General features: G+C 25.4%; 2 protein-coding genes and 2 long non-coding RNA genes across 6 annotated transcripts; 2 read left to right on the top strand and 2 right to left on the bottom strand.

Annotated features, from left to right (window-relative positions):
* Positions 1–10: 10 nt before the first annotated feature.
* Positions 11–2418, bottom strand: LOC100872717 (sodium channel protein Nach). Its single transcript, XM_031920271.2, has 5 exons — positions 2216–2418; positions 1768–1960; positions 1459–1619; positions 1113–1262; positions 11–927 (listed from the first exon to the last, which is right to left on the bottom strand). The coding sequence occupies exons 1-5, from the start codon at positions 2347–2349 to the stop codon at positions 255–257; spliced, it is 1311 nt and encodes a 436-aa protein (XP_031776131.2). The 5' UTR covers positions 2350–2418; the 3' UTR covers positions 11–254.
* A 626-nt stretch (positions 2419–3044) lies between these two features.
* On the top strand, positions 3045–4266 carry LOC147656807 (uncharacterized). The gene is made up of 2 exons (XR_015293936.1): positions 3045–3635; positions 3710–4266. It is a non-coding gene; the product is annotated as an uncharacterized LOC147656807 (long non-coding RNA).
* Positions 4267–5331: 1065 nt separating this feature from the next.
* Positions 5332–12174, bottom strand: LOC147656806 (uncharacterized). Its single transcript, XR_015293935.1, has 3 exons — positions 11904–12174; positions 11687–11841; positions 5332–6471 (listed from the first exon to the last, which is right to left on the bottom strand). It is a non-coding gene; the product is annotated as an uncharacterized LOC147656806 (long non-coding RNA).
* On the top strand, positions 6465–18853 carry LOC100865937 (tyrosine-protein kinase transmembrane receptor Ror). Of its 3 annotated transcripts, none has more exons than XM_012494848.3 (9): positions 6465–7223; positions 13504–13719; positions 14239–14327; positions 14432–14572; positions 15452–15614; positions 16083–16366; positions 16775–16948; positions 17137–17295; positions 17746–18853. In XM_012494848.3, exons 1-9 carry the CDS (start codon positions 7166–7168, stop codon positions 18043–18045), a joined length of 1584 nt encoding a protein of 527 aa, XP_012350302.1. In that variant the 5' UTR covers positions 6465–7165; the 3' UTR covers positions 18046–18853. The 3 variants fall into 3 exon arrangements, with proteins under 3 accessions (XP_012350302.1, XP_012350301.1, XP_086769879.1); XM_012494847.3 differs by having other exon boundaries at positions 14411–14572; XM_086913753.1 differs by lacking the exon at positions 14432–14572.
* The last annotated feature ends 153 nt before the right edge of the window (positions 18854–19006 follow it).

Genomic DNA, 19006 nt, shown 5'->3' with positions numbered 1-19006 from the left:
GAACTTATTATATGTTTATAACTATTTATTCAAAAATATATTATTATAAATATTCGCACAAATAATAATATGAAAAATTATCATTGTGATATTATTCTCTTTCTATATCTATGTGATTTTTATACTTTTGAATTTTTGTGTTTATTTAGAAGTCTAAGATTTAAACAAAATTAATAATGATATGCTTCATATCACTTTTGCATTAAATATAATTTCAACAAAATAGAATATAAATATTAATTTTTTGAAAAGAATTAATCGATATATGTATAATATTTTGGATTAGTATTTACTTTTTTGCTGGGATATTTTTCTACCACATAAATGGTCATAATATTATATTGTTTCCGAGATAATCGAATTACAGCTCCGCAATAAGTTCTAAGAGTAAAATAATATCCAAATTCTAAAGCTATAAAAATAGAAAATCCTAAAAAAAGACCTGCAATACCACCGAATGATACAAGTAAATCTAAATAACCAAATCGCATTTCTCTTTTATGAAGGGCTGTTGGCCAGTTTTTTAACATAATTCGATTTTTATCTTCAAATAGTTTCATACTTTTTACACTATATGATGTATGATCACAAAAGGGCCAACAATTACATTGGGTTTTATCAATATTAATATGGTTTAAACAGGGATACCTTGAAATTGGACATTCTGTCTTATCGACAAATGATAAAAACCATGGCAAACATTTACAATATTTAAATAGTTTATCGATTACGCAATCAATTTCGCAATCAATAAGATTTTTACTCTCTTGCTTATAATAACATTGTCGTTGTCGAAGAGATAAATATTTAATGTCAGGAGTTGTATATGTTACATCAACAACAAATTCTATATCTAGAGATTTATCTACTATGAGAGATCTTTCACCTGGTTCTGGACTCGAATTATTTTGTTCCGTGAGATAAAATCTATAATGTGAAAAATAAATAATAACATATAATAATTATATTAACTACTTTATACATTATATAATTTTTTTAAATATAATCAATAGTGTTTATGATAAAAAAATTATTTATAAAAATTAGATTTTGATATAAAAAAATTATTGATTTGAATTAATTGAATTATTGATTGAATTAATAAATATTACCTTAAAGGAAAACTTGAATTAGGGATTTTAAATTCAAGATTCCATGAAATATCTGTATACTTAAGTGACTCTAAATTTTTAGATTTACAACATATACCCACTGCAGTCAATACTTTCGTAAATATATTTTTACACGATCTATTCATTCCTCTAAAAAGCAATAATATGATTTATAATTTAATCAAATATAAATGAGTTTTTTTTATTAATAATTATTTTCTTTTTCTAAATAATTTTATCTTATTTTAAAATATTAAACTTTGAGTAGTAATGAATATATATATGTATAAAGATAATATTTTTAATTTCATAAATGAAATAATATATATGTATTTATCATATTTACCTGTATGCACAGTTACTAAATAAAGAATTACAATCAAGTTCCATCGCTTTAAAAATTTTTCGAAAATTATTTTTGTTTTTATAAATTGAATGAAATGATTTCATATCAATATATTTTCCAATATTCCAATTGTATAATTCTTCGTATACATACATTTCATTCTATATATATATATATATATATATATATATATATGTATATACATGTATACATAAAAATATTGAATATTAGTGTATAAATATAATGATATAAATGTAATATTAAAATATATTCAAATAAAATAAAATTATATCTAAAAAATGCGTTTACCTCAAGTATATGCGAATGATTTAAATGAATCCAATCGAAACAAATAAAGATTTGAGGAAATTCGATATCAATGTGCTCTGTTATTACATCCACTCCGGTTATTGTTGGTTGCGTTTGAAATTTGTTCAAGATAATTACGATTGTAATAAAAATCGCTATTACTGATGTCATTGATAAAAATAACCATATTAATCTGCAGACATTCCAATTATATATAATATATTATAATAATAAATAATAACATATAATAATAAATAATATTAATATGGCAAACTGATAATTTTTGAATCATAATTTTTAAAATTTGAGTTTATCATATTTTTCGATTTTTTAATAAATAAATAAATAATTTCTGGAACTAAATATATGTAATATATTACTTAACTAACATTAATTTATTGTCAATTGACAATCATAATTTAATTTGTATATTAAATTATAATATTACCTTTCCCATTTAGGTCGTGTAGGATCCACGAAATATGGAATGCCATGCAAACTATTCTGCAAAAAATATTCTCTTGATCTATACTTCAAACTACTACGTAATTCCTTTAAAGATATATTATATTTATATTTCATTTTGAACCAGCTATCTTTACAGTTATACTAATACTAAGTGGAATAAGGAAATCCAATTAATCTTTTTTTTGAATTGCATGTCAAGTTTGAACATGTATTATGCATGTTGTGCATATAACACGATTAATTTATCAGCTTTATCAACTAAATAGAGAAAAATATGATTTTAGATTAATATATTATAAAGTAAAATAGCAAAATTCTCTACAAATATTCATGATATAATAAAGCATTTTATTGAATTAATTTCAATTATTTTTTAAATTAATACATTTTTTTAGTACTATGTCCTATTTTTAAATAAATAACAATGATATCATTGTGATTTATTATTTATTTCAGTGGAATTACTTAATATTTTGCTTGCAATTAGAAGAATATTATCATTTTGAAAAAATAATAGAAATATTTTATAATTTTTAATTTCAATTTCAATGAAATCGATATATCGAAAAATAAAAAAATATGTTACATTTCCCATTAAAAAAGAACAAAATAGAATAATATTTATTGTTTCTTCTTTTTAAGTTGAAAAACGATTGTCTACAGGAAACTATCGATAACTATTGGTTTATTCGAAGTATTGTCTTTCGAATATACGTTTTTCCAGTTGTATCTCGTCATTTAAGAATCGGCCATCGTACGTGAAAACACAAACATTCCTCATCTTCATGTCAGCTTCTTTATTATTTTAGACCACCCCCTCTTACGACCACCATCTGCATGCATACCGACGCTGTTCCGGTGCTCAAGGAAAATCGACGATCAGCAACTTAAGCGGGTGTAAACTACCCTCTTGATGTCTTCCTTGGATCCAATTTCATTTAAAAATTCCCCATATTTCGGAACATAATGGGAAAAGTTATCATTTTTCATCGTCGACATTGGAATATTGTTTTCCTAACCTAAAAGACATATTTCTCCATCGAATATTGTTTTCCATCTAAATAAATAAATATTAATCGAAATTTCGTAACTTCGAAAAGAAATATTATAGAAAAATTCGTTTTAAACAGTAAAATCTTTACCTTTTTTCTGAATTTTTAAATCTTTTTGAATGAAAAGTACACAACTCTCTTTCTTTTTAACTTCAATCGAAATTATATACACTGAAATAATAAAAAGCTCATCTAGAAATAAAGTAAAAGGAAGAAAAAAAAGAGGAAGAAAAATATAAAAAAATTCGCTTTGTTCAGGAAGCCGTTTGACGCACGGGCGAGAAAATACTTCGGAGAAAAAAGAAGCGGCGCTATTCTTGCGTCCAGGTGTGAGCCTGTAACGCCAATGTAAATATACAACACTTACGCCATTCCAAAGGAGCCTCTTCGAAAACTATTAACGTATTCCTCTTGTATTGCAGCTTCACCGACCATTTTTCCATTCTGGCCCATTTCTCTTTCCATTGGACTATTTCGGCACATTAAGTGGCACGTGTTAGAGAACTTAATCAGGTGGACCACTGTTGTCAAACACCCACCGACACGATCATCGTTCATGTTTACGATCGTCCAAAGATTTAAAGTGTCATTTCGAGAGCACCGGTGATTTGAAATTTGAGAATAACTTTCTATGTTGTCATAACAAATAAACATGTGATCTATATACAATAGGGTGAAAAAAATCAAAATTTTGTAATAATGAAAGAAACATGCATTGTTTTCTTTTTTACGTATAAATTGATTCTTCTGATGTCCTAAATAAATATTCGATAGTGTTGAAAAAAATAATATCTTATGTTCATATTTTTAATGAAGAATTTCGTTTAATCCTTAAATGGAGTGATATAAATTTTAGAAAAATTCGATAAGAGTCGAATAGCATTTGAATCTTTACGTAGATTTTTGAAAAATAACTAAATAAAATTGTATTTTGAGATAAAAAAAATTGTTAAACAAAATACAAAATATTTCTCCATAATTTTTGCCAATTATTATCAACATAATTATAATCCAATTATTACACATATTTTTCGTAATTGTCTTCGATTTTCAATGAATAAGCTCAATGTTGATAGAAATTTATTATCATAAGATTTGTGACTTTATTATATAAATAGATAATGTTTCACTAATTTTATTTTTGTGCGATATATGACCGTTATGTCGATGAACTTTTCTTAATTGGTGACTTTTCGTAATTGATCTGCTTCTTGTTCAAATTGATTAGATTTCAAAGCTTTTCACATACTTAATACTCAACGTCGTTCAAACTGAAATGGAATCCGATTACTGCGCGTCAGGAATACGATAATAAATAAAAGATCAAATTAATACAAACCTATTAAACAAATAATTTCTGCAGTAATACTTTTATAATATATTTAATTTTATGAAACATCGAATTTACAACGAATTTTGTCTGTAATGAAAATACAACAAAAAAAAAAAAATAACAGAAAAATAAAGAAAACTCAATGTTTTTCTGAAATTATATATAATAATTCGTCAAGGCGAATAATTTACATTCCCATATCGTCTAATTTCATCGTAATAGAAGATTTGATATTTCAATACGACGTTAATAAACATAATATGATTTTCATTCCACGATTTACGTAACGCGTTTAAAGAAGCAAAACAACGATTCGAAAAGCTAATTTTTATATTGCATCCGATTAATCGAGATTATACACATATATACGAGAGATGAAAATGGTGTAGTGGTAGTGATTCGTTTATCGCGATCAGAAGCTGAAAAGTCAAGTTGTTCACGAACAGAGTGGCAGAGTGGGGTAAGTGGCGCCCAGTTGGACACCAGTGTATCAAACTGATCGCGATATACACTGGTTAATTATTAGTGGCGCAAAATTCAAGCCATGTCTTTACGAACAACTCTCCGACAGATTTGATCTTCATGTTTTTTTTTTATTATTCCTTTACTCAAGTTTGCTTTGAGATCTCATCTTTAATAATTTTGATAGTGATTGATAGCCTCGTTGTAACGCGAATCCTTTGGAGAGGTTCATTAAATATCCACGCATACTTGATCAGGATTGAACAATATTTATTTGAAACGGATGTAAAAGATAGAATAGAATGAACGAATTATATTTCATTCTAATAAATGATTACCTTATAAATTATCTCTTATATTATGTATTATTCATTTATATATTATAAATTGTGAAATATTTATTGAAAAATGAATTATTGAAAGATGTTTGCAAATAAATAATCAAAATTTTATTTGAAAAATTATATCCAAATAATTTTGAGAGACGAGACAAAGGCGGTTTTGAATCAGAAATTTAAGAATTAGAATTTTAATTCTAGACATATTTTTGTAGAATTTTTATATCAATGAACAAATATAAATCTTTGCATATTACTAAAACTCTTATCCGCAAAAAACTTAAGTTTTGAATAATAATTTATTTTTTATACAAATTGAAACTTAAAATACAAAACTTGTAAAAATTAAAAGGAAGAAATTTGTTAAAAATTATACATTATTATACATTTGTTTAATTCTTCAAATATATATCCATACGTTTTTAATATTAATAATTGATTAAAAGCATTACCACCAACCCAGGAACATGACACATACACCCTACAAGAAATTACTTACGATCAAATCGATCACAACACACGAAAAAAATTAAATTTATTCGATTAAAACGAAATTTCATCCAGGCCTAATAATATCGTGGCCCAAGAAGGGTGGAGTCCCATAAGTTGGCACGTGTCAGAGATTAAAAGGCGCAACAAGAGGCCTCTACCCTTAAGTCGGCCGAAAAACCGACGAGATTACGAGGAACCGCATCGCTTCTGCCTCTCCCCGATAGCGTAGGTCGAGCCACGACGATGATGAACCACGGCTCGTCCCTCCTCGCGTAAATCCTTGCTCGGTCTAAAATCCATGTGGGTGCCGTGAACACGCTTCGATCGTGTCTGTATGAGTGACCGAGTTCCCTTGTGTTGCACGCCAATACGAGCGAGTTCTCGAAGGCGGTCTTTAGTCGGCCTTTAGTTTCGAATAAGCATTCGTCGAAGATAGAGGACCCCTCCTCGATTTATCCTTTAACCGGCGGGTTTCCTCTTCCGGCTTAACTCTTGTCCCTCGATCCTTGGCCCCAAAAGTTTCCAGCTTTAATCCAGCTGGACGTTGCGCGGTGCTTTCCTGCAAATAAAAATGAATTTATCCTCGAGTCGATTTTTAATTTTTAATTTTGGAATTTTAATAATTTGAAATCTTAGTAATTAGGAATTTTGGGGGAAAAAAGAAAAATCTTACGCAAAATTGTTCGGTGAATCATCCAGTTAAAAAAAAAAAAAAAAAAAAAAAAATAGAAGAAGCAATTTGAAATTTGAAAAAAAAATTGCTTCTATTATTTTGAAAAAAAGGAGTATTCTTTTGAAGAAAATTTTGAAACGAAATTTGTGTCGTCCATTCCATGGGAATCGTTTAGAAGATTTTGAAAAAAAAAAAGAAAAAAAAAGAAACTTGTTTCGCATTGTGAAGAATATAAATCGAAGCTGTCTAATTGGAGGGATGCAAACACAAAGAAGATGACTGTTCGTGGTTTGATCGATTCTCGAAGGAACTCATGAAAAGCCTAGTCCTCGTGTGGTCCAATCAGTGCGAACAATTGATTTGCAAATATTATATTGTGTCGTCTATCATGTGATTACTTTTTTTCTACAATGTAAACCAATGATGCGTGGAATTCTGAGCGACAGACTCGTTGACTCTCAAAAGTTTAGAGTGTGACGATGGATCAAAGTCAACGAAAAAGTGAAGCTCCTAGTGCGAAACGATAGTTCTTTTTTTTTTTTTTTTAACGGGGGTGGTTCCCTTCCATTTTGGTCCCAGAATGGAGAGGAGAAGAATGCCAAGGAGAAGAGGCCTTTCATCAGCGGAAATTCGACAGGGTGAGTATATTTTATATTTAAAAAGTATTATTAATCATCTATAAATTTTTATATTTTTATATTTCTAATGCAAATTAAAATCTATCATATTGAAAATTAAGAATTAATCGAATTGAATGAGAATAAATCGAAAAGTACAATTTTAAAATTTAATGGAAAAATTCTTGGAATTATGCATTGAGACCAAGAGCAAGGTTAAAAAGAAAAGTGTGTTCTGATGATTCGCAAATATATTTTCTATTTCGAGCCAGTAACTAACATTTTCTTTTGTGCATGTCGAGTTCTAGAATTTCTAGAATTTTTTGAGCGAATAAAATTTTATCAATGTGTCTCTGTTAAAAAAAATCGTGATGTAATGATCCCTTGATATTTTTATTCTAAGAAGAAATTCTTAGAATTAACGTTTGAACCACTTGGAAACCACTTTAAAGTGAAAAATTTAAAAACTAAATGGTGAGAAATCACATTTTGTTTACTAAAATTTCCTTAAATTGAAAAGATAAAAATTACGTTAATATAAATTATATTAAATTGTTGGATGATAGAATGGCAATATTTTTCATTACAAAATTGCTATAAATATATATGTAATCATTTCATACATGTTTAATAATTGTTGATTAAACAAAAAAAAAAAGGAAAAAAAGATAAATATATATTCTTAATAAATTGTACATTACATTAAAAGAAATAATTTCTCTCTATTGCGATAGATTAAAAAACTCGATTCTTCTTTTGATGCGTCGCAGCTTTGAAGCGTAATTTACATTTTCTTAGAACATAGAAATAAACTGCGATTAAATTGCAATCAAAGTATACATTCAAAGATAAGTTGTTTATTATTATTTAAATATTTAAGAAAAAAAATTTCTACTATTAATATTCGAGAAACTTAAATTAAAAAATTTAAATGTTGAACATGTTACAATTACAGCTTTTAAGTAATTTGTAATTAAATCTTTCTATTCATGCATATAAATTGAATTATACTTATAATATATGTATACGTCTTATCATTATACAATAATTATAGTCATTTATCCGACAAACAGGCACGCGTTGTGTTTCGTTTTGTTAAAAAAATTACAAAAAATATATAACAGTTAAAGATGAAATATATTTATCACATATGAAAAATATACATATAAACCAATCAATAAATCTGATATAAATTAAATAATAAATTAAAAGCATTAGAAATTCCTCGTATGATTCATGGTTAATCAGTATTTGCTTTAGTAAATAAAGGAAAATTAGGAAAAGTAAACAGTAAGAAACGATTTTTCGAGTAAATGACAATTTTTCTTTGATCTTTCTAATTTTTTTTTCTTATCGCCTTTTCTTATCATTTATCGTGCATTGCAATCATTCTCCTGTGAATATTTATAATTTTCTTCTTTAAAGAACAAGAAACAAAAACTTGAAAATAAAGAAATAATAATATTCCATTTTCCTTATTTTCTTTTATTTGGGTTATCTCTTTTTGATATTTATCATCGTAATAATTCTTCTTCTATTGTATTTATAATTTTCTAGAAAAATAACCTTTTCATTGCTCTTTATATTTTTCTTTTTTTGTCATTAAATTATTTAAATTATTATTAACGTGTAATATTTTTTACGACACAAAAATTATGTAAAAATAATCAACAGTTATCTTTATAATTATATACTAAATATATATAGATATATTTCAACAGATTCAAAGTTCACTTCATTTATTTCCCGCCAATCTAATATAATCGTATCTTCTAGAGATAAACTCATGTGCTACAGACATGCACAAAGGCACCAATTTGAATACTACAGATAATTATTACCAAGAAAGAAGAACCTCTATGGTTAATTTTCACGTGTTAGTTTCGCTCAATTCTATCTTGGACAATCTTGAAATTTTAAAACATTAAGCTTGTTATGAAAAATAAAATATTAATAATTGCATTAAAACAAATTAAAATTGTTTTAATCTATTATACAATATTTCTACTTATATATACTTTTATTATATATACTTTTATATACTATTATATATACTTTTCTTGTTTATTTTTATTTAATAATTCTTATATTTTTAGGTTAGCTAAAATATTTTTAGATATCAAATTATATATATAAAATATATATTATATCTATAATAATATTATAGATATAAAATCAATTTAAATATTTAATCGAAAATTTATTGTAATAATAAAAAATTAAAAAGTATTTTATTTTCGATCTTACTTGAAAACATATGGAGAAATGTCTTTGGAGATAACACTATAAACAAGTTAAAAACAAAATTTCAAGTACGAGTCAAAATATCGAAAAAATAGAGCTATTTTACTCGTATCTATATTAAAATAAATATCAACTGCTCTTAAAATATCGAAAAACCGAGTATAAAAAAAATTAACCCTATTTTTCTGACTCTAACTTATCTTTAATATCGACATGTTCGACCTTCTGATAACGCTAACCTAAAAGATGATAACCACGTGCGCAGTATCCAAATTTTCTAATAACACTGAAAAAGCTTCTTTAGTGATTATACAAAATTTGAAAAATATTTAATTCAATTCGCTATAATTCAAAACATATTTTTATTAAAATAAAATATTAGAAAGTTTAATGATTGATACATGAGAAATATAAATTATATTATTTTTATTGTGTTTATTTTATGAATAAAAATAATTTTTTTTTATATAAAATATAGTAAGATATATTTTACATTATTAACGAAAATTTTTAGATTAAAATCCATTATCTATATTTTTAATTCATTGGATTAAAAACTATTATTTATGAAATTATTAAATTTTTTTATTTTCAAAATCTCTTATTCCATATTTAAATTATTAAAATAGTTTTAAAAATATAATAATGATCATAAAATAATAATGATCAAATCTGTAAAAAAGAAATTTTTAGAACTTTGCTATTTTATGTTTCGAAAACAATAGTGGCTGATTTGAAGAAGATTTCAGGTAGAAACGAAATACAATATCTATCGTATTACAATACATAATATAAATTTAGAAGAATACATTATCCAAGCAGTAGTCGATCCATTGTTTGCTTAGTATTATAGCAAACAAGCAATGTAATGATGACACATCAACGAAAAAGAAAGCGGGTTGCTCATCGTTATGTTAATCCTCTGAATTCTTTTTTCTACTCTATTATATTTTTAAAATTTCGCATGAATATGCAATTTAGTAACTTAATAACTTTCAGATTAAAACATTGAGAAAATTTTAGATACAATGAAAATTTTACGTAAATATTATTAATATTTATATATTCCAAAGCTTATACATTTATGATGATTTGAATGGAATTTATTTGCAATAATGATTCGATCATTCAACAGAAATTATTTTGATCAAAACATTGATTTTATTCAAAATTATTCAAATTTTTTTTTGTCAATAATAATAAAATATATACATAATGATATATAAAAAATAAAAAAATATGTTTAGAATTGTCATTTTAAAAAATGTTTTAAATTTAAATTTATATTATTCATTTGTTTATAATATTAATTTTTTAAATGTAATGTTTTTATCTCTTTTATTTATTTTAATCTTATATTAAAGAATAATGATATTAAAAATAAATTCAATTTACTTTCCAAATCAATTTGTTTCTATAATTTAAAAAAATTTGATAAAACTATTCTCTCAACATATCGCGAATAATCTCGTTTTATGATGGACGATTCAGTTGCGAATCGTTTGGGAGGATAAACCACCCGCGCACATAATGCCCCTATTGTAGTCTCTGGTCTAAACTTCGGATTTGCAAATAAACGTAACTCGATGTGTATATCCACGTTGAATGCTTTTCAGTTTCCAAAAATGATGAATAGTGAAAATTGCAGTAGTAAATTCTTAACAAATCACATTTATACTTTTCAAATTGTATTTGAACAATTCTATACTTTAAATTCAAATTAGGACCTCATAACAAAAACAAATTTTATTAATTTTTTGTATGCAATTTCTATAAATATTATTTATAATTACATCATAAAAGAATTATAAAAATTTTATTATAATTTAAAATTATGAATCTCATGATTGAAATTAAGTATAGATCATTTTGAGTACATTAAACATGAAATTCAATTTGAAATATCAATTTTTTATATATCAAAAATATATAAATTTACATTTAATTAAATTGAAATTAAATTTAGAGAAAAAGAATTGTTAATTATTTAAGAGAAATGAATACAAACGTGATATAAAAATCGTGGTAAGGGTGATTCTCTCTTGCGTCAAAGTACGCTCGATATCATAGGTCACGGTTCACCTATCGACTTCCACGTACATTGTTAATAACAAAGTGCAAAGATTATGAATGATCTAGGTAATAATGTTGAAAAAGATTTAATCTAACTAATTGGAATAAAAATATTCATTCGAAAATTTTGAACTTGGAAATGCTAGATTTATAATCAGTATACATACTTCCGCGTGTTTGTCTGATAAACAATCCCATTTCGTAGAATTGCAATTACTGGAATGCTCATTGTCAGTTGCGTTATTCTTAATCTATATTACTCTCGCTGTTGAACTTCCATTTTTCTCTCGAAAATCTTACGATTAATTTTACGAGAATATTACTGTAAAAAAAATAAAAATAATAGGATTCTATATATATTATGCATTATATTAGTTTACTTACAATTACTTATTTATTTATAATTCACGATAATATTTTTTTTAATTAAATTATATGTTTCCTAACCTCTTCAATAATTACATTAATTATCATTAACATTAATTATCAAAATTACGTATAATGTATTATCTCCAAAAAATTAAAAATTAATATAAAAAGTTCAAGATAAATCTATAAATTTATGTAATTGATCAATATGATATAAAATTTTTAAATAAAGAACTTGGAAAAATTTCAAACTACTGTATGCAAACAAGTCGCTTCAAAATATCCCTAGACTTCTCATATATAGAGACCAGTTGTATAACTGGTACCGCGCATGAGCAATTCCATCCGTATCGAAGACACCGAGGTCAACTAATATCTTTTAGGGTATGAATACATTTGAAAATATTATATTATTCTCTCAAAAATATTTCGATAAATACTGCATCGTAAGTTATTATGTAAAAATAAATTTCATTCTTAATTTACAACAATTATCGAAAGATAACTTTCGAGATCAAGTTGAATTTTACTTTCAATTTTAAGCATCCTTAGATTTGATTTATTAACCTTTCTTAAATGAATTGTCATCTTTTCAAGAAAATTAAAACTTAGGAACATTTACTAGAAATCGAGCGATCTCGTGAATACGGGCAATCTTCGTTTAAGATGCATAGTAAGAGAAGAAATACGGGGCGATAATAGGTACACATAGCGAGACTCGTTGTCGGAGAGCGCTGACCGCAGAGATAACGCTTTGACCCGTTACAAGCTTCAAGCACGAAATGAATGCCTTCACTGTCTCGTCCAAGTCGGGCCCAATCCAAATATGTAGCCCTTTTTCTTACCAGCTCGCCCTTTATTAACCGTTACCACTGTTATGCCTAAGTTCCTAACCTAAATTCGACTACTTTTACCTTAAGCCTCTATTTACTTTGAAACGAAATGAGTTCACGAGCTCTTGGGATCTTTTATATCATTTCTCGGAAGATCTATAATTTATTTTAAATGAGATTCGTATCAATTTGAAATTAATCTGAAATGATGAAATAGAATGAATGCTACAATATTTTCTAGACTAGGGGAAATCCAATTGGACTGAATATCTGAATAAAACTGGGACCTATTATTACATCTAAAGTGGTTAGACATATTTCTTGATATGGTTGTAATCAAATGTCGTCGTTATTCAGATAATATATCATCATTATTGCTTCCTTATTACAGACCTACGAGAACCGCAGAACCATAAAACTTATACGATTAAGAAGATTAGAAAATTATTGAAACTATGCTGTTCCACTATCAACCACTAAAGATATATGTATGTTGGATAATGAAAATTATGAAATTGAATTTTGAATTATAATATTTCTCTTTGAAACACCACTGAATATTGTATACAAATATAAACACAAGTTGTTTGTATTTTGTAACATTGAAAAATGCAGTTTTTTTGTGGGGAATTTGAGCATACTTAAAACATACTTTTCCCCTTTCTAATTCTATAGTATTTCATGGATGTTTCATCCAAAAAAAGATTTGTTTGTATTTATAAACTCGATAGACAGTCATTGTAAACTGACATAGTTGCGATAACATGTAAATATTGTTTCAGAATTATCAGTAAACGCGTCCACACAACAATCGGAAGTAATAGCGAGGTTACTGCCTATCAACGGGAACCCCGAGATCACAGGATGCAAAGATCGACCTCATATTTGTGGAAAAGAAGCGGCATGTCGTAGCTTTAAAGACAACACATCCAAATGCGTCTGTCCACACGATCTATCCCCACCAACAACGGATTTGAAATGTCCAAACCGTCTAATAGGTTAGAATCACATATCGATTCGATATTTTTTTTTATGTCGAACGCCAGAAATAAAACTAGGGTGATCTAGGGATCACTAGATTTTGAACTACATATTTTTTCGTTTCATAATGTTTTAATATATATTATTATTTATTATTTTACAAATTAAATTTAGATATTATATATGTTCCTATAAAATAATCTTATAGAATAAGAGTCAATAATATTTTTACTAAATTATGTTTTTGAACAAAAAATTACTATATTAAAAATTATTAGCTTTCTTTTTTATCCGATGTTATTTTATATCAATTAATAATATACATATAAACTTAAAGGCATTAAAACATTGAACTTAATTAATTCATATCAAAATTAATGTAAAATAAATTTTAATTTTAATTAAAGATAGTAGATAAATAATATTGATAATTAAAATTGATAATTAAATATTGATAAATTTGTCTTATTATTAATCTTAAAAGAAAAGAAACAATCTTTTTATAAATATTTCTTAAATATTACTTTCTTTTTTAGTTCCCTTAACACCTCGACCTATACCTAACATAATTCCTCCAAATGGTAACTCTACCAACAGCACGACTGCTCTTCCAGAGGCAGAACAGGTAATTATTATCAATTGTTCTTATAAATATCATTTATCGATTTATAAATATGCATAGAATCATTTACAAATATAGTTTTGTAGTATTTTCATACTGTTCAACAGGCAGAGCGTGTGAGACAAAAAGTACCTGAAATAATAGGAATCACCATAGCATTCGTCGCGGTATTAGCAATATTGTTGAGTATAGTCTACTGTGTGAAGAAAAGAAGTTATAACGTGAAATCACAGAGGAATTCCCTGGATGTATGTCAATCAAATACATAATATTGAAGTGTTTTTTCAAAACTAACATAACATTAAAAAAAAAGAAGAAAAAAAGAAAAATTTATGTTATTTACAAATCAATTACAAGACAACGTTAGATAAACGGAATAATAACTTCAGTCGATTAATGTAATATTATATTTTTGAATACAATAAATACAATGGTAATTAAATACAATAACATTTTTGAGTATATTAATACATTTCCTGGAAAGTCATATTTTTTTTTCCAGTGCGAAAGTAAATTGAATTTTAATATTAATGAATCTATATTTTATTGATACATGATAATAATTTTTTAACATTTATTTTCTTCTTTTCTTATATTTAGAATATTTCAAATATTTTTGAATTTAAATATATATTAAAAAATTTTTAATAATATATAATTTTTAAAAATATAAAAGGAACATCTATTAATTAATATAATATAATTTTGTTTTATTAAATATAATCTTGAATAACATATAAACGAAATTTAATTCATTAAAATTAAATATTATAATTAATTAAAACTTATATTTTTATTATTTTTATTAAGAAACACTCTAGAAATAGGCAAAAAAATTTATATTTTATTTTTTTATTACAATTTCCTCTGTATAGTTGTATTTATTGTGAACATCACATCAAAATAATTATATGTATAATTCATACATATATATATATATATATATATAACTTTGAATTAAAAATCTAATAAAATATATAATTTTATTTCATCTTTCAAATCTCTATCTATTGTATAAAACTATGTTAATTTTAACTTTTTTCTTATTAAATTTACATGTCAATAATAAAAAATAATTAGATGATTGAAAAATTGTTATGAAAATAGCTTGCATATGTTCACTTCAGGGAACACCGATGAATCTGAAAAAGGGATTGCTGCTAGCGAATAAGTACACACCTAACCCACAGTATTTCAGTTGCGCCTCGCCGGAAGTATCGATTCTGCAACGTGAGTCTCTTGCATTTTTGCAAGAAATCGGCGAGGGGTGTTTTGGAAAAGTATATAAAGGTATAAACCAAATTAAATAATTAAAAATTAATAGTTTTTATATTTATATAAGTCATTAAATAATATCCTTTTAGAAGCTTATTTATTTAAAAAAATTTATTTAAAATCAAGTTATTATAATTCATAAAAAATTAAACTAATAAAAACAATAAAAAAAGTAAACAATTTAATTAGTAGTAAACAACTTAATTATTAATATTATATTCTTCTTATCCAATATTGAATGACCATTTATTCTGTTTAAATTTTTCAAATGATAAAATTTTTAAACAAAAACAAAGACCATACAAATTAATATTAGATCGATAATTTTTAATTAAAAAGGCAAATCAAATTTAAATGATTGCTCAAAAAATATGGAAAAATATTATTTAATTAAAAGTAAGCTTGCAGAATAAAATTACTTGTGAAATAAACCAGTGTAATAAAAGGATGTAATTGAAAGAAATAACTCTTTCTTTTTTGCAGGAGAATTATGTATCGGGGATTCGAAAGAAATCGTCGCTATAAAAGTTTTGAAAGAGACTGCACCGCGAGAAGCCGAAGAAGATTTTATGCGAGAGGTCGACATCATGTCCACTTTTGGGCATAGAAATATTTTGTCATTGAAAGGTGCAGTACTTCGTGAAGGTAATAGTAGTCCGTGGATGGTTTTCGAATACATGCCGTACGGAGATCTTGCTGAAGTTTTACGATCGAACTCTCGACAATTTAATAGATCGCCGAAACCTGAGATGCAACCTTTAACAGAGGTAAAAATTATTTAGTTAAATCTTCTATTTTCTAAATTGTATTTCAAAGTATTTCAAACTTTTAAACTAAGAAACTTTTTATTATTGAAAATATTCAAATAACTGAAAAATAATTTGTCATTTTTAAAAGGAATGCATTTGGAAATAAAATCTTTGAAATTCGCATTTTCAATTATTTCTCATTGATAAGCACTACTAATATCACTTTCAACCATTTACAGAAATATTCTGGAGAAGAATTTGCGAGAATTTTATTCTGAAATAGATTTTTTTTTGCTTTAAAATATTTGAGAATTGCTTTTAAGAATATTTTTTCAATAAAAGAATGACTTTCATTCTGAAAAGAAAATTTTTTAAAAAGATTATGAACGATTGATTGTTATTACAATCTTAATTAATATGTTTCAGGAGTCTTTACATTGGATAACAATCCAAATTGCAGCTGGTATGACATACTTATCGGGTCAAAGATTCGTCCATAGAGATTTGGCATGCAGAAATTGTCTAGTTGGTTATGATTTCATTGTTAAAATAGCAGATTTTGGAATGTCAAGAGATGTCTATACTTGCGATTACTATAAGGTAATGGATTAATTTATAATAACATATATTATAATAAATTAAAATATTTTAACAGAATATTCAATGTATCTGAATTATTATTATATATTGCAAAATTGTTCATGATTTAAATTATAATTTCATCATAATTTGTCCTCACAAATATTTTTATATAGAATAAATAAAACAAGATCTTTATTCTTCTTCAGATAAAAGGTTCCAGACTTTTACCAATCCGTTGGATGTCACCGGAAAGCGTAATGTACGGACGATTCACATTGGAAAGTGACGTATGGAGTTTCGGCGTTGTTCTATGGGAAGTCTATTCCTTTGGGAAACAACCATATTACGGACATAATAATGAAGAAGTAAGTAAAATTATACACAATCAATTATATAGAGAAATTTGTTATTTTAAAGTGATTAAAATTACACATTTTTATCATTATATTTGTATCTAAAATGAGTATTAACATTGCCATGATACACTGTATTACCATATAATATATATCCATACAATATATTGTTAGAATGATAAAAATTATTCCAATTATTATTCTAAGATTAATAATATAATTTACAGTAAAAAAATCTAGGTTTATAATAACATATGTAATTAGTTCATGATAAATATCATCATGCCCCGCTTTTATGTTACTTTACTACTTATTTAAAATCAATTATTGCACACATAAGCTTCACACAAGAAATAGAAACTTCTTTATAGTTATCGTTTTTCTCTCTGTATGTTGCAATAATCTTATTTCGTATTGAAATGAAAAGATAAACGCTTTATTAAATTGTCGTGATACCTTCAGGTAGTGAAGCTAATTTTTCAAGGCATAATGCTTATACCTCCGGAAGGATGTCCACCATTTGTCTGCCAAATAATGCGAGAATGTTGGAAAACTGATCCTAAGGATAGAATTAAATTTGCGGAGATATTAGAAAGATTGGAGAAGGTTAAAGTTAAGTCAATTCAAGATACGTTACCAAGACCACCTCAAGGTCCGGTCACCATTCGTACACCAGACGTATTAGACCCTGATGGCTATTTATTACCAGCACCGGCAAAACCCCACGAATACTTGCAAACTTTACCATCTTTGACCGATTGATATTCAAAATCATATATCATATATCAAAATATATGTTAACAAAGGTTCAATTCATGAAATAATTAAAATTTCTAAATAAAAAAATAAAAAAAATAGGATCAAATAAATCGATAAAATTCGTTGCAATTTTCGTAATTATTCGTAAGTATTTTCATAATTAAAGATGGATATATTTTTTTCTAAAGTAAAAAAAAAAAATTAAAAAATTGAAAAATATAAAATATAATTTTTTTTTTAATTTAATATAATATTAATAAATCCACAAATAAGGAATGAAGGAATGTAATGATAAAATATTGCAACGATATGAAACGATATATTGCAAAAATTTGGAAATTTTCAAAAAGATAATCTCTTATGTTATTTTTATATACATACGTGTAAATATTGTTACATTTTGTCTTTTTTGATCTTTGTCTTTTATAGCGTCCGGATTAAAAGACTGATATGAATTGATTTTGATAATGTTTCTTTATAAATATTTTGACATAAGAAATTTACAGATAGCCTTGTTTTAATTAATTTAAATTAATTTCGTATCGTTACTGTTACTGATATTAAATATTAAATTAATATTAAAAAAGAAAACATACAATGAGATTCAAACATTTATAAAAAAAAAAATAAATGTGAATTAAAAAAGAATAATAAATTATAAATTATTCATTGTAATCAAAATTGTAAATTCTATACATATAGATATATATATATATATATATATATTCATTTTGATAAAAATTGTTACGGATGAAAATGATAGGAACACGAAGAAATATTTGATATTATGAAATATTTTATATCTTTTATGAAAAAATTAATATTTTTTTTTTTTTTACATGTAAAAATTGTAACGAATCTTAAGAACTTTTGAAATGAAAAGAAATATATATTTGTTTGATTAATGATTAATAAATAATATAATAATATAATTAATATAATTCAATTGTTTAATAATCGATTA

This window comes from Apis florea, unplaced genomic scaffold (genome assembly GCF_048593485.1).
Source record: "Apis florea isolate Af1SG1 unplaced genomic scaffold, ASM4859348v1 contig_3496_pilon, whole genome shotgun sequence".
NCBI lineage: Eukaryota > Metazoa > Arthropoda > Insecta > Hymenoptera > Apidae > Apis > Apis florea.
The sequence above is the reverse complement of the archived record's forward strand: the minus strand, read 5'-3'. Positions and strand labels throughout refer to the sequence as shown.

What these genes read in the sequence shown, in the direction of transcription:
- LOC100865937 (XM_012494847.3), top strand. Translation starts at nt 7,166, where the DNA reads ATGGAGAGGAGAAGAATGCCAAGGAGAAGAGGCCTTTCATCAGCGGAA. An exon ending in CACAGAGGAATTCCCTGGAT is followed by an intron (nt 14,573 to 15,451) that starts GTATGTCAATCA and finishes TGTTCACTTCAG; the next exon opens with GGAACACCGATGAATCTGAA. An exon ending in ACGGACATAATAATGAAGAA is followed by an intron (nt 17,296 to 17,745) that starts GTAAGTAAAATT and finishes TGATACCTTCAG; the next exon opens with GTAGTGAAGCTAATTTTTCA.
- LOC100872717 (XM_031920271.2), bottom strand. Translation starts at nt 2,349, where the DNA reads ATGAAATATAAATATAATATATCTTTAAAGGAATTACGTAGTAGTTTG. An exon ending in ACACGACCTAAATGGGAAAG is followed by an intron (nt 1,961 to 2,215) that starts GTAATATTATAA and finishes GAATGTCTGCAG; the next exon opens with ATTAATATGGTTATTTTTAT. An exon ending in AATTCAAGTTTTCCTTTAAG is followed by an intron (nt 928 to 1,112) that starts GTAATATTTATT and finishes TTCACATTATAG; the next exon opens with ATTTTATCTCACGGAACAAA.